Below are 14,844 nucleotides of genomic sequence, written 5' to 3' on the forward strand. Positions count from 1 at the left end.
AAACATATAATATACAACAAAGGGAAGTAGATAAGTGCATACAGAACACTCATGAAATTTGGATGCTGTTTTCAGCCATAAGGCAAGTCCAATTAGGCCTTAATGTAAATCCCAGTAAATTCTAAAGGAAAGATATTATACAGACTGTGTTTCTCTGACCATGTTGCAAACAGTTAGCAATAAGTAACGGAAGTATCCCATATGCTTGGAAACTACATTAAATTTTACTAAATAACTGGGTTTTTAAAAATACACAAAAAGGAAGAACTACTAAGCATTGATGGTAACAAAAACACTACTATCAAAATGTGATAGAGCCAAAGCATTCCTAAGAAAACTTAAATGCATTTATCAAGAAAACAGAAAGGTTAAAAACAAATGAGTATTTAACTCAAAAACTGGAAAAAGAACATCAGAATAAATGCAAAGATATAAGAAGTAAAAATTTTAAAAAAGCAGATAACAACAGAAGATAAAACAATGGAAATAAAAACAGAGAAGAGTAACAAACCAAAAGACCAATTCTTTAAAAGATGGACTTCTAGTAAAACTTATCAAGAGTAAAAGATACAAATAAGCATGTACACAATATAAAGGAAACAACTACAATGATTAAAATTAAATTAAACATTAAGAAGCACACTAAAAAATATGATGCTGAGACATTCCTAGAAAAATATATAATTCCAAAACTGACCCAAGAAGAAATAGAGAACTTGAGTATATCAGTGACTACTAAGGAAATTGAAATAACAACATTTTCCCATCCCCCAAATTCCCAGGTGGTTTTATAAACTTTTAAAAAATAGTTATTTTTTATCTTTTATAAACTTTTCCAGCAAGAGAGAGAGCTGCCCGGCCTCCATCCACAGGCTAGTGTGACACTGATTCCAATGCAAGATAATAGCAGTAGGAGAAAAGTACAGGTTTGTTCCACTCATGAACGTAGATGTAAAGTTCATTAATAAGGTATTCACTAAATAAGTCCAACAATGTATCTTTTTTAAAACATACCACAAACAAAGGAGGTTTATCCCAGGAACACAAGTATGGCTGAACAACATAATACCTATTGATATAATTTGTCATATTAATAAGCAAAAGGACCACCATACCCTTCTATTGTCTGTTACTATGAGTTGTACTTTTTAAAATTCCACATATAAGTAAAATTATGCAGCCCTGGTCTGTGTTTGGCTTCTTTCACTTAGCATAGAAGGATGGTTACCTTCAAGAATCAAGGGGTTGGGAAAATGAGGAGACGTTGGTCAAAGGGCATAAACTTTCAGTTATTAAATGAATAAGTTCTAGAGACCTGAGATATACAATGGTGACTATAGCTAATAATAATGTATATGTACTTGAAACTGGCCGAGAGAGTAGATCCTTATTATTAACACACACATATACACACACAAAGATAACTATGTGAGGGGATATGTAAATTAGCTTCATTATGGTAATCATTTCACAATGCATATGCATAACAAAATATCACATTACATACCATAAATATATACAATTTTTATTTGCCAATTATTCCTCAATAAAGCTGGAGGGAAAAAAGAAACCAAAGGAGAAAATTCATTTGATTATCTTAGTTGATGCAGAAAAATGCATTTCATAAAGTTCAATACTTATTTATGATTTTTTAAAAACTCAGCAAATTATGAGTAGAAAGGAACTTCTTTAATCTAGTAAAAATTCGATACCAAAAATCTACTACAAATATTTTACTTAACAGAGAAACTTTAGATGCATTTGCTATAAGATTAGAAAAAAGACAAGGATGCAGATTTTCACTGCTATGTTTAAAACATACTAAAGATATTGGCCAATGATATGAAGAACGAAAAATAAGAGATGTAAGTATCAGAAGGGGAGAAAGAATCTATCATTTTTTGCAAGTAATAGAATCATCTACTCAGGACAACTAAGAGAATCAACAGATAAATTATTTGACTTAATAGGAGTTCAGCAAGGTTGCCAGATACAGGGTTATTTTATAAAAATCAACAGTATCGCTCAACTTTAGCAATAACAAATTTTAAAACAATGGTAAAAAAATCATAAATATCTAAGAATTACCCCAAAATACATTAGCCCTTCATAGAGAAAACTTTAAAACTCAATAAAGGATGCAATGACACAGACCAATAGAGAGACATTTCATACTCTTGTGTGGGATGGTTTAATATTTTAAAGATGTCACTTCTCTTCAAGTTAACATATATTTAATGCAATTTCTATCAAAATTCCAGTGAACTTAAGTAACTTGATCAACTTAGTCTAAATTTATATGAAAAAAAAAAAAAAAGTCCCTTGAACAACTAAAGTCAACTTTGAAAAAGAGGGAAGAAGATTAACTATTCTATTTAAACAAAGAAAAACAAGCTTAAAAATATCTTCAGGGAGGCCAGGCGCGGTGGCTCACAACTGTAATTCCAGTACTTTGGGAGGCTGAGGCAGGCGGATCACGAGGTCAGGAGATCGAGACCATCCTGGCTAACACGGTGAAACCTTGTCTCTACTAAAAATACAAACAATTAGCTGGACAGGTGTGGTGGCGGGCGCCTGTAGTCCCAGCTACTCGGGAGGCTGAGGCAGGAGAATGGTGTGAACCCAGGAGGCGGAGCTTGCAGTGAGCTGAGATCGCGCCACTGCACTCCAGCCTGGGTGACAGAGCGAGACTCCATCTCAAAAAAAAAAAAAAAAAAAGTATTCAGGGAATAGGAACTACACAAAAGGACCTAGCAGCTCTAGAAAGGACCAAACAACTTCTAGAAATAAAAAAATATAATAAACATTCAATGATAGGTCCAGTATTAGATACTGGTGAACAGGTAGTTGTGAAAAACAGATGAAATTATCTAGCATGCAAATAAAGTGAAGGAATAGAAAATATGTAGGAGTGGCTAAAAGATGTAGAATCTAGTTGGAGTTCAAGCAGGAGAAAGAAGAATGAGCCAAAAGCAATACTTGAGGAGATAGTGACTGAGAATTTCCCAGAACTGATGAAAGACATGTCATATTCCAGATTCCCTACAAATGCCAAGGAACATAAACAAAAACGTTTTTGCTTACCTAGATGTATTTAGACTTACTTAGACAAATTTTAATAAGTGGAACATTACCAAGGATAAATGGAAAAAATCTTATATATATTCAGAAGGAGGAAAAAAAAACGACAAATTACCTTTGAAGAGTGACTGGTAGATTGACAGCTAAATCTTCATCAGGAAGAATAGAATACAAAAAACAACTGAATAATTTATTTAATGTATGATAGAAAAAGTTTTGCCAACATGGTATTCTTCACCCAGCAAAATTCAAGAATAAGGGTTGAATGGGCATTTTCATAAAGCAAAAATTCAACCTCAAGTTTTAAAATAAAGAACACCAACACATTATGTGGTTGGGGTAGGCCAATGGAATTCAAGGATCTTAGATCTATATAATCTGGAGGAAAAGTAACAGTAAATTAAATTTAGGCTTAGAAATTTACACATTATGTAAAAGTCACACTAGATTAACACTAAATTAAATTTAGACTTAGAAATTTACATGTTATGGTTTCTAAGTTAATCAATAAAAGAAAAAAGAGGGAATATAACTACAAATGAGTAGAGGTAAAAGTACAATAAAAATACTTATGCAAAATGAAAAGAATGAGAGAAAGAAAACAGAATGGTTGGGGCACACAGAAAGTACAAAATAAATTAGTAGATATAATCCAAATATGCGGGGAAGTACGTGAAATATAAATGGACTAAATACTCCAGTTAAAAGACATACTATGAAATGAGGGACAAGGAAGTCCAACTACAGGCTGTTTACAAGTTATATATATAACAATATATAACATTAGGAAACACATACACATACGTCAGTCATAAGAAGACTTTTAGAAATTATACCATGAAAATTCTAAACAAAATAAACAGACTTTAAGACAAAAACATGACCAGATATAGGGGTCATCACTTCATAATGATAAGAGTTTTAATATGCCATAAGGTAAATACACAATAAGTTAACTATTTTACTTTTATTTAAAACTTATTCTTTTTTTGTTTTTTTTTTTTTTTTTGAGATGGAGTCTCACTCTGTCGCCCAGACTGGAGTGCCATGGCACGACCTTGGCTGACCGCAACCTCCACCTCCTGGGTTCAAGTGATTCTCTCGCCTCAGCCTCACAAGTAGCTGGGATTACAGGCATGCACCATCACACCTAGCTAATTTTTGTATTTTTAGTGGAGACAGGGTTTCACCATGTTGGTCAGGCTGGTCTTGAACTCCTGACCTCAAGTGATCCACCCGCCTCAGCCTCCCAAAGTGCTGGGATTACAGGTGTGAGCCACCATGCCTGGCCTAAAGACTTATTCTTTAGAAAAAAGACTTGTAGGAAGCAAAAATTGAACAGAACCAGAAGAAAAAACTGGCAAATCTGCAATCATAACGAAAGGTTTTAATACACTTCTCTCAGCACTTGATATAATAAGTAGACTGATTAAAAAATAGTAAGAATATAAGATTTGAAGAATATAGTCAAGAAAAGTAACCTAATGAATATACATATATAGACACTGTACCCAATGATTGTGAAATATACTCTTTTAACCACAAATTAATATTTTTAAAAATTGGCATATACTAAGCCATAAAGTACATCTCAAAATTTCAAAAGGCATAATCATACAGACTATGTTCTCTAGTCACAATGCAATCAAACTAGAAAACAATAACCAAAAGATAGCTAAGAACTCCTATACCACTAAGAATTAACAAATGTATTTCTAACCAACATCTGGTCAATAAAGAAATAAAAAAAAATAATATTTTAGGCCGGGCATGGTGGCTCATGCCTGTAATCTCAGCACTTTGGGAGTCCAAGGCAGGCAGATCACCTGAGGTCAGGAGTTCAAGAGCAGCACGGCCAACATGGCGAAACCCCGCCTCTATTAAAAATACAAAGTTAGTCAGGCATGGTGGCACATGCCTGTAATCCCAGCTACTCGGGAGGCTGAAGCAGGAGAATCGCTTGAACCCGGGAGACGGAGGTTGCAATGAGCCAAGATCACGCCACTGCACTCCAGCCTGGGTGACAGAGTGAGACTCTGTCTCAAAATAAAATAAAATAAAAAATTAAAAAATAAAAAATAATATTTTAAAGTAAATAATGACAAATATTATATATTATAATGTGTGAGATGCACCTAAAGCAGTACTTAGAGAGAAATGAATAGCATTAAATGTAGTAATATAGGAAATAATATATGATCATATGTTTTTGGTAAGAATTTCATATGACTAACCACAGAGAAAAGATTGAAGAAATAGAATTTATTAAAATTAAAAGCTTTGGTTTATCAAAAAAGCAATCTTAAACGCATTATACAGAGAAAGAAGTACAGACCACACAGTGGAAGAAGGTATTTACAAGCCACATAATCAAGGACGAGTGTCCAGAATGTATTATGAAGAATTCCTAGGAATCAATATAAGAAGATAATTCTATAGACAACTAGGCAAGACATGTTAGACACTACACAAAAGAGGAAATTAAAATGGCTAATAAACACATAAAACTATGCTAAACTTCAATCAGGGATATTTGAATTAAAACTTCAGTGTCCACACACACACACATCAGAAATTTAAAATACCAAGTGTTGGTGAGGATGTGAAGCAACAGGGCTCTCATACACAGCCAGTGGAAAAGTAACACATACAGTCACTTTGAGAAAGTTTGGCATATGTAAAATTGTTAAAGGTATGCATATTCTGTAACCCAGCAATTATACTCCTAAAAATGTACCTAGACAAGATTTTTAACACGTGTATCAGGAGAAATGTGCATGATTCTTCATAGTGGCATTATTTCTAACAACCCAAACTGCAAAAATCCAAATATCCCACAGCACTGGAATGGATTTTTAAATGTGGTATTTTCATGTAACTGAATGCTAAAGAAATATACTTCACTTACACATATTAGCATGAATGGATCTCACAAACGACTGAGCAAAAGAAGCCATATATAACATATACAGTATAATGTCATTTGTTTACATTTAAAATCAGATAAAACTAAACTGTATATTATTTAGGGATATATACGGAGAAAGCAAAAGTATAAAGAGAAGTAACTGAAGGGTTTTTACAAAAGTCCTAAGTCATTACCTCCATGAGGGATGAAAGAAATTAATAAGTAATAATCTGGTATGGAAGGATTGTAAGCCAATGGCAATTTTCTAGTTCCCAGTTTGAGCTGTGGTTACACAAATGTTCTCTTTATAGTCATTCTTTAAACTGTACACATCTGACTATCTCTTCTGAATGTATGGAATTCCCCCAATGCACAAATGAACAAAAATGCAGAGATTCAGACATAAAATTAAGGGGAGGGGGTGGGATGGGTTTCAGGTAAAGCATACCAGGATTTTGAAAGCAATAGTAATGTTATATTTCTAAAACTGGATGATGGCTTGCAGATATTTGTTGCATTAATTTTCTAAATATCCTACACATATTTATAACCAGTTGAATCCTCTCGATATGTAATTTTTTAAAGTAGAGAAAAAATGCAGTCAAGAAACATCATAAACAGTAGAAAAGTATTATATCATTACATTATATTATATACAACATTGTGGACCAGGCTGGGAATCTTTATACCACTGTTAACATGAGTAAATGAACTCAGAAGTTTTAATAATTTGACCACACAATGTTTTAGAACATTTCTTATAAACTGCAAGTACATGCTTGAGAATGAAATAAGCTCTGGATGAGATCCTTAGGAAAGTACCCGCACTGTGCCCTCCTCTGAGGCTGGAGAGGTGTGACTGGCTGGTGGGATTCAGGTCCCAGGCTATACCTTCCTTGGCACAAGAGGTCCTGGTTTCTGAATGGAGCCCTCCATTTTTCCTCCTAACCTTCATGAACATTTAGAACTAATAAGCAGCTCACACTCTTCCCTCCACGGCCTGGCAAAAGTCACTGTGCAAAGTGACTTGATCTGCAATCTGAGTAACAGCCCAGTCTGCCAAAATCAGATTAATTTCATTTTATTCTGGCCCCCCCCCCAAAAAAAAGGACTATTCTCTCACCTCTGTCTTCCAAGTTTTGCAGCTTATGTTTCAAGCTAGTACTTTCCATTAGCGATTCTTGGTTCACAATCTTAAAAACAGAACAGACCACAAATATATGTCCTTTATGGCGAAGCAGGAAACAGGTGGTGTTATATTACCCCGTGAAAAGGAATAGCCAATGTGTTATGCAAATATGACATTAATTCTGGAAAATCAGATGAATAACCAACAATTAAATAGTACCTTAGATATGTTTTCTTCATCTTCTGGGTGCTCCAAGGAAGTGAGCTTGCTCAGCGAGTGAGGACCTTGAAGCTCTGAGCATTAGAGAGAAGTTTCAAGTGAATACATGCCAAGTAACAAAGCAATAAGAATTCACTATCATTCTAGATATTAAATCTCATCATCAAAAAAAGGGACACAGTTCTAAGTGAAACAAAAATCTACTGACTGTATCTTCTGGACATGAATTCTTATTAGGTTTGTACATCTGTAGGTAAGATTAACAGCCAGTTACTTCAACTAGATCGGCCTCAAATAACATGGGCAGGGATTCTTCCACCTCTATCTTGTGATTCTTCTCTTCTCTCCCTTAGAATCCCCTCCCTTATTGCCTCTTACTCGTTTCTGATGATTTGATATACATATACATGGTGTAATGATGATCACTTTCAAATCAATGAGCACATCCATCACTGCCTGTGCTGTAGATCCCAGAACTTGTTCATGTTATGCCTGAAAGTTTATATCCTTTGAGGACCATCTCCTCTTTCCCCCCACCTCCTAGCACCTGGCAACCACTGTTCTACTCTGTTTCTATGGGTTTTTTTACATTCCGTGTATATGTGAGATTATATAGTATTTGTCCTTTAGTGACTAGCTTATTTCACTTAACATAATGACCTCCAGGTTTATCCATGTTGTTGCATATGGCCTGATTTCCTTCTTAAGGCTGAATAGTATTCCATTGTTTATATATACCACATTTTCTATATTCACTCATCCACTGACTGATACTTAGGCTGATTCCACATCCTGGCTATTGTGAAAAATGCTGCAATAAACATGGAAGTGCAGATATCTCTTCAAGATGCTGATTTTATCTCTTTTGGATATATACATGGAAGTGGGATTGAAGGATTCTATACAATTCTAATTTTTTTGAGAAAACTCCATACTGTTTTCCACAATGGTTGCATCAATTTACATTCCCACCAACAACGTACAATTGTTCCCTTCTCTCCATACCCTTGCCAACACTTGTTCTCTCTTGTCTTTTTGATAATAGCTATCTGGACAGGTGTGAGATATCACATTATGGTTTTGATTTGCATTTCTCTAATGATCAGTGATGTTGAGCACATATACCCACCATTAGCTATTTGCGCATCTTTTCTGGAAAAATGTCTATCCAGCTTCTTTACCCATTTTTAATTAGGTTATGTGTTTTCTTGCTTTTGAATTGTGGAAGTTATTTTGAATATTAACCCCTAACCTATTATCAGATATATGATTTGCCAATATTTTCTCCCATTCTTTAGGTTGTCTTTCCATTTGATTGATTGCTTTCTTTGCTGTGCACAAGATTTTTAGTATGACACAGTCCCAAAAGTTTACTGTGCTATTAGGGTTGTATGCAAAAAATAATTGCTGAGACCAATGTCAAAGAGCTGTTTCCCTATTTTTGTCTAGTAGTTGTACAGTTTTAGATCTTAAAGTCTTAATCTATTTTGAGTTGATTTTTGTATATGGTGTAAGAGAGGGGTCCAATTTCATTGTTTAGTATGTGGATAACCAGTTTTCCCAACACATTTATTGAAGAGGCTTTCCTTTCCACATGGTGTATTCTTGGTGCCCTTTTCATAAATTAAGTGGCCATATATATGTGTAGGTTTATGTCTGGGCTGATAATGTTATTTTGGCCTTATGTGCCTGTCTCTATGGCAGTACTATACTGTTTTGATTACTATAGTTTTTAAATATACTTTGAAATCAAAAAGTGTGATGCCTCCAGCTGTATTCCTCTTTCTCAACATTGCTTTGGTTATTTAGGGTCTTTTGTGGTTCCATATAAATTTTAGGATAGTTTTTTCTATTTCTGTGAAAAATGCCAGTAGAAATTTGATAGCAATTGAATTGAATCTGTGTATTGCTTTGACTAATGAGGACATTTTAACAATATTAATTCTTCCAATCCATGTACATAGGATATTCTTCCATTTATGTCTTCAATTAATTTCATCAATGTCTTATAGTTTTCAGAGTATGATCTTTCATCTCCTTGGTTATTTTTGTGTTTTTTGTAAGCTATTATAAGTGAGATTTTTTCTTTTTTCTTTTTTTTGAGATGGAGTCTTACTGTGTCACCCAGGCTGAAGTGCCGTGGCATGATCTCAGCTCACTGCAACCTGTGCCTCCTGGGTTCAAGCGATTCTCCTGCCTCAGCCTCCCGAGTAGCTGGGACTACAACAGTGTGCCACCACGCTCGGCTAATCTTTTGCATTTTTAGTAGAGATGGGGTTTCACTGTGTTAGCTGGGATGGTCTTGATCTCCTGACCTCATGATCTGCCTGCCTCAGCGTCCCAAAGTACTGGGATTACAGGCGTGAGCCACCACACCTGGCCGAGATTTTCTTGATTTCTTTCTTAGTTTATTGTTAGTGTCTAGAAACGCAACTCATTTTTGTTTTGTTGTAGTTTTGTTGAAACCCAGAAGCAAACTCCACAACTGATTTTTGTATGTTGATTTTGTATCCTGCAATTTTACTGAATTCATTTATTAGTTCTAACAGTTTTTTGGTAAAGCCTTTAGGGTTTGATATATGTAAAATCATGTCATCTTTAAACAAAAACAATTTAACATCTTCTAATTTTGATGTCTTTTATTTCTTTTCCTTGCCTGGATAGAACTGGGTAGGACTTCCAGTACTATGTTAAACAGAAGTGGCAAGAGTAGGCACCTTTGTCTTATTCCTGATCTCAGAGGAAAAGCTTTCAGCTTTTCACCAGTGAGTGGAATGCTGGCTATAGGCTTGTCATATATTGAGGTACATTCCATATGTACCTAATTTATTGAGAGTTATTACGAAAGGATGTTAAATTTTGTCAAATGCTTTTTTTGCATCTATTGAGATGATTCTAGGAATTTAATCTTCATTCTGTTAATGTGGTTTATCATATTTATTGATTTGTGTATGTGGAACCTTCCTTGAATCTCAGGGATAAATCCTACTTTATCATGGTATATAGTCCTTTTAATGTGCTATTTAGTAAGTTTCGTTAGTATTTTCGAAGGTTTTTACATATACGTTCATCAGGGACATTGGTCTGTAATTTTCTTTTCTTGTAGCATTCTTATCTGGCTTTGACAAGAGGGTAAAGATGGCCTCATAAAATGGGTTTGGAAGTGTTCTCTCCACCTCAGTTTTTCAGAAGACTTTGAAAAGGATTGGTGTTAATTTTTCTTTAAATACTTGGTAGAGTTCACCAATGACACCGTCTGGCCCTGGGCTACTCTCTGTTGGGAGGTTTGATTACTGATTTGATCCCTTTACTCATTCTGGGTCTCTTCAGCTTTTCTATTTCTTCATATTCAGTCTTGGTAGGTCACGTTTCTAGAAATTCATCCATTTCTTTTAGGTTATCTAATTTGTTGGTGTATAATTTGTTTGTTGTAATTGCTTATGATCCTTTGTAGTTCTGCGGTATCCGTTGTAATGTCTCCTTTTTCATATATAATGTTTTTTTCTTTTGAGTCCTCTCTCTTTTTCTCTAGCTAAAGGTCTGTCAATTTCACTCTTTCCAAATACAAATTCTTAGTTTCATTGATCATTTCTATTGTCTTTTCTAGTATCTATTTCATTTATTTATGCTTTAATATTTGTTATTTTCTTCATTAAGCTGACTTTGGGTTTAGTTTCTTCTTTCTTCAGTTTCTTGAGGGGTGAAGTTATTTGAGATTTTTCTTTTTTCTTAATGTAGGTATTTATTGCTATAAACTTACCTTTTAACACTGCTCTTGCTGCATCCCGTAAATTTTGGTATGTTTCCATTTTCATTTATCTCAAGATTTTTAAATTTCCCTTTTAATTTCTTTGATCCATTGGTTATTCAGGAGTGTGTTAATTTCCATGTATTTTTGAATTTTCCAATCTTCCTCCTGTTATTATTTCTAGTTTCATACTGCTGTGATCAGAAAAGATCTCTAAGATTATTTCAGTCTTTTCAAATTTGTTAAGATGTATTTTGTGGCCCAACATATGATCAGTTCTGGAGAATGTCCCATGTGCACTGTGCACTGCAGAAGAGTATGTGTTCCACTGTGAGACGGAATGTTCTGTATATGTTAGTTAGATTCATCTGGTCTACTGTATTATTCAAGTCCACTGTTTTCTTATTGATTTTCTATCTGGATAATCTATGGACTGTTGAAGGTGAGGAAATTAAAGAACTCTGTTATTGTATTGCTATTTCTCTCTTCAATTCTGTTAATATTTGCTTTATATATTTAGGTGCTGTAATGTTGGGTTCATATATATATTTACAATTGCTATTTCCTGTTGATGAATTAACCCTTTTATCATCATCTAGTCTTTGTCTCTTGTGACAAATTTTGACAGAAAGTCTATTTTGCCTGATGTAGGTGTAGCCACATCCCTGCTCTCTTTTGATTGCCATTTGCATGGACTATCTTTTTCCAACCCTTCACTTTCAGTTTATACCTGTCCTTAAGGTAAAGTGAGTCCCCTGTAAACAGCATATTGCTGAATCTCATTTTTTTCTATCCATTCAACCACTCTGTGTCTTTCGATTGGAGAATTTAATCCATTTAAAGTAATTATTGGTAGGTAAGAACTTAGTATTGCCATCTTGTTGATTGTTACTTTTTGGTAGTAACTTTGTTCCTTTCTTCCCTCTCTTGCTCTCTTCCTTTCTTTTATTCTGTTTTACTTTTTTTTTTCTTTGTGAGATAGAGTCTCACTCTGTCACCCAGGCTGGAGTGCAGTGGCACAATCTCAGCTCACTGCAACCTCCACCACCCAGTTCAAGCAATTCTCCTCTCAGCCTCCCAAGCAGCTAGGACTACAGGAGCCTGCCACCACATCTGGCTAATTTTTGTATTTTCAGTAGAGATGAGATTTACCATATTGGTCAGGCTGATCTCGAACTCCTGACCTCAGGTGATCCACCTGCCTCAGCCTCCCAAAGTGCTGGGATTACAGGAGGGAGCCACTGCAGCACCTGACCCCTTTTATTCTTGAATGTTACATTTTCCTCTCTACTTTTTTATTTTCCCTATTTATTTTCTTCCAGTGGCAGCTACACTAACAGATTGTTATTGAAGTACTTACTAAATATCATTGTATGCCTGGCAATGTACTGAACTGCAGAATAATAAACAATATTAATATTGTTATTAACAAACAAAATCATATTCTTAACAAACTTAAAAAAGGAGACAGCGAAAATAAAATACATTGAGGGTTAAGAAAAAGCCTATAGGTTAAGGGTGGGCAAACTCTGGCCCCCAAGCCAAATCCAGTCTGCTACTCATTTTATAAATAAAGTTTTATGGAAAGACAGCTAGCCCATTGGCTTACATCTTATCCACGGCCAATTTTGTGCAACAACCGCACAGTTGAATAGTTACAACAGAAACCATATGGATCAAGGCCAGCTGTGGTGGCTCATGCCTGTAATCCCAGCACTTTGGGAGGGCAAGGTGGGCAGATCACTTGAGGTCAGGAGTTCCAGAATGGACTGGCCAACATGGCAAAACTCCATCTCAACTAAAAATACAAAAATTAGCTGGGTATGGGAGGCTGAGGCAGGAGAATTGCTTGAACCTGGGAGGCAGACGTTGCAGTGAGCTAGGATCACACCATTGCACTCCAGCCTGGGTGACAGAGCAAGACTCCATGTCAAAAAAAAAAAAAAGACAAGAAAAAGAAACCATATGGATCAAAAAGCAAAAAATAATTACTATTGGAACCTTACAAAAAATGTTTACCAACCCCTGCTACAGGTCATAATTTGAGATGTCTTGCTTCTTTAAAAAAAGAAGACACCAGCAATTCTTGGGCACAAGCTGATCTCAAATGGCAAAGCAAAATGAAAACATCATATCCTCTGTTATTTTCTAATAAGAGACATTAAGGTAAAGAACAATGTTATCTTCATATTTTCTTTAATATATATTAAAATGAAAATGTTTTGTTTACTTCAAACTTCCTTTCCCGAATACAAATTTTTTCTGTGTAAGTCAACGGAAAATCATGTACCTGTTCTCTGGGCAGAATCTTCAGGAGTCGAAAAAGCAAAACTATCTTGGAATTTTTTTTCAGAAGTCTTTGGAGATACGGTGTTATTTTGATTGGGTATGTCTTTCTGTGATGGTGACAGAAGCTTAGCCTAAAATATAGTATCTTTTTAAAGTGTTAACATTTATAACAATTCAAAACAAGTTATCAAAATATTCTAAGACATTTTCAATATTACTTTAAGAAGCTTAAGTATTAGATTTACTCCATTTGAAAATAAATGCTAATTCTATTCAGAATTTCTGTGTGTTTTTAGTTGAGGGGTGGATATTAGCTTAATGCCATGGTACTGAATCTGAACTAGATCATTTATTCTTTCAGGAGATACAGAAATGAAAATCTCATGAATCCTTGGAAATCATAAATTCTGTTAGGTAAAAAGAGAGAGGCTGGCACCTGATCCTAGACTCTGGTTTTCACAGTTGAAAAGGATCTTATAGATTCTTAAATTTCCAATTTCCAGTTATCTTTTTTTGTTTAAGATGGAGTCACTCTGCCACCCGGGCTGGAGTGCAGTAGCATGATCTCAACTCACTGCAACCTCCACCTACTGAGTTCAAGCAATTCTCGTGCCTCAGCTTTGTGAGTAGCTGGAATTATAGGCATGCGCCACCACACCCAGCTAATTTTTTTGTATTTTTAGTACAGACGGGGTTTCGCCATGTTGGCCAGGCTGGCCTCAAACTCCTGACCTCAGGTGATCTGCCCGCCTCTGCCTCCCAAAGTGATGGGATTACAGGCGTGTGCCACCGCACCCAGCCAATTTCCAGTTATCTTCTAATTGCTCTGCATTAAAGTACTGCTCCACTCAAATGGACAATAGATTCAAACCTTGACTCTTTGAACTATTTTCAATGTATATATTGAGATAGAAATGTTTTCCTTAGGAACTACAACATTACTATTTTTATTAATTTAAAATTATCTTAAAGACATTTTCAAATAATAGTACTTTTATTAAATACATTAATAAAAACCAAAGGGGAAGGAGAATAAAGCAAGCTTATTTCAGAGATTTAGTTAAGAGAGAGACAGAGTGCACGAGACAGAAACAGAGGGAATGTGCCTGTCTAAAGTCCTAGGGTCAAAGCCAAGTGTCTACTCATTGAAACATGCCTGCTCTACCTGCCTCTATTGTATTACAGCATGAGAACTGATCTGCCTAATGATCCTAGTGAAAATCCTAAATGATCAATGATTCAATTATATTTCCTTTACTCAGCTTACTAAGAAATAAAATATCTAACAATTAGAATTAGTGTAAGGGGACACTAGATTTAAATTTTAATGAGCAGGAAAATTACATTAACTAAATCCTTCCTTCTTGAGGTACTCTGGTTAAGTGAGATTTTACTGCAGTAAATAAAATTCTGACTGCAATTTTTTTTTTTTTTTTTTTTTTTTGAGACAGAGTCTCGCTCTGTCACCCA

At 35.0% G+C, this 14,844-nt stretch overlaps 1 protein-coding gene across 1 annotated transcript in view; it reads right to left on the reverse strand.

Annotated features, from left to right (window-relative positions):
• The window catches only part of SYCP2L (synaptonemal complex protein 2 like), a 68,674-nt gene that overhangs the window by 24,282 nt on the left and 29,548 nt on the right, over positions 1-14,844 (reverse strand). Inside the window, exons 14-16 of the mRNA XM_015449902.4 lie at positions 13,376-13,505; positions 7,338-7,411; positions 7,113-7,182 (exon numbers count right to left, since the gene is read on the reverse strand). Of these exons, the coding sequence (XP_015305388.4) occupies positions 7,113-7,182; positions 7,338-7,411; positions 13,376-13,505 (274 nt within the window). The remainder of the gene's footprint in view (positions 1-7,112; positions 7,183-7,337; positions 7,412-13,375; positions 13,506-14,844) is intronic.

Source organism: Macaca fascicularis, chromosome 4, assembly GCF_037993035.2.
Source record: "Macaca fascicularis isolate 582-1 chromosome 4, T2T-MFA8v1.1".
Classification (NCBI taxonomy): domain Eukaryota; kingdom Metazoa; phylum Chordata; class Mammalia; order Primates; family Cercopithecidae; genus Macaca; species Macaca fascicularis.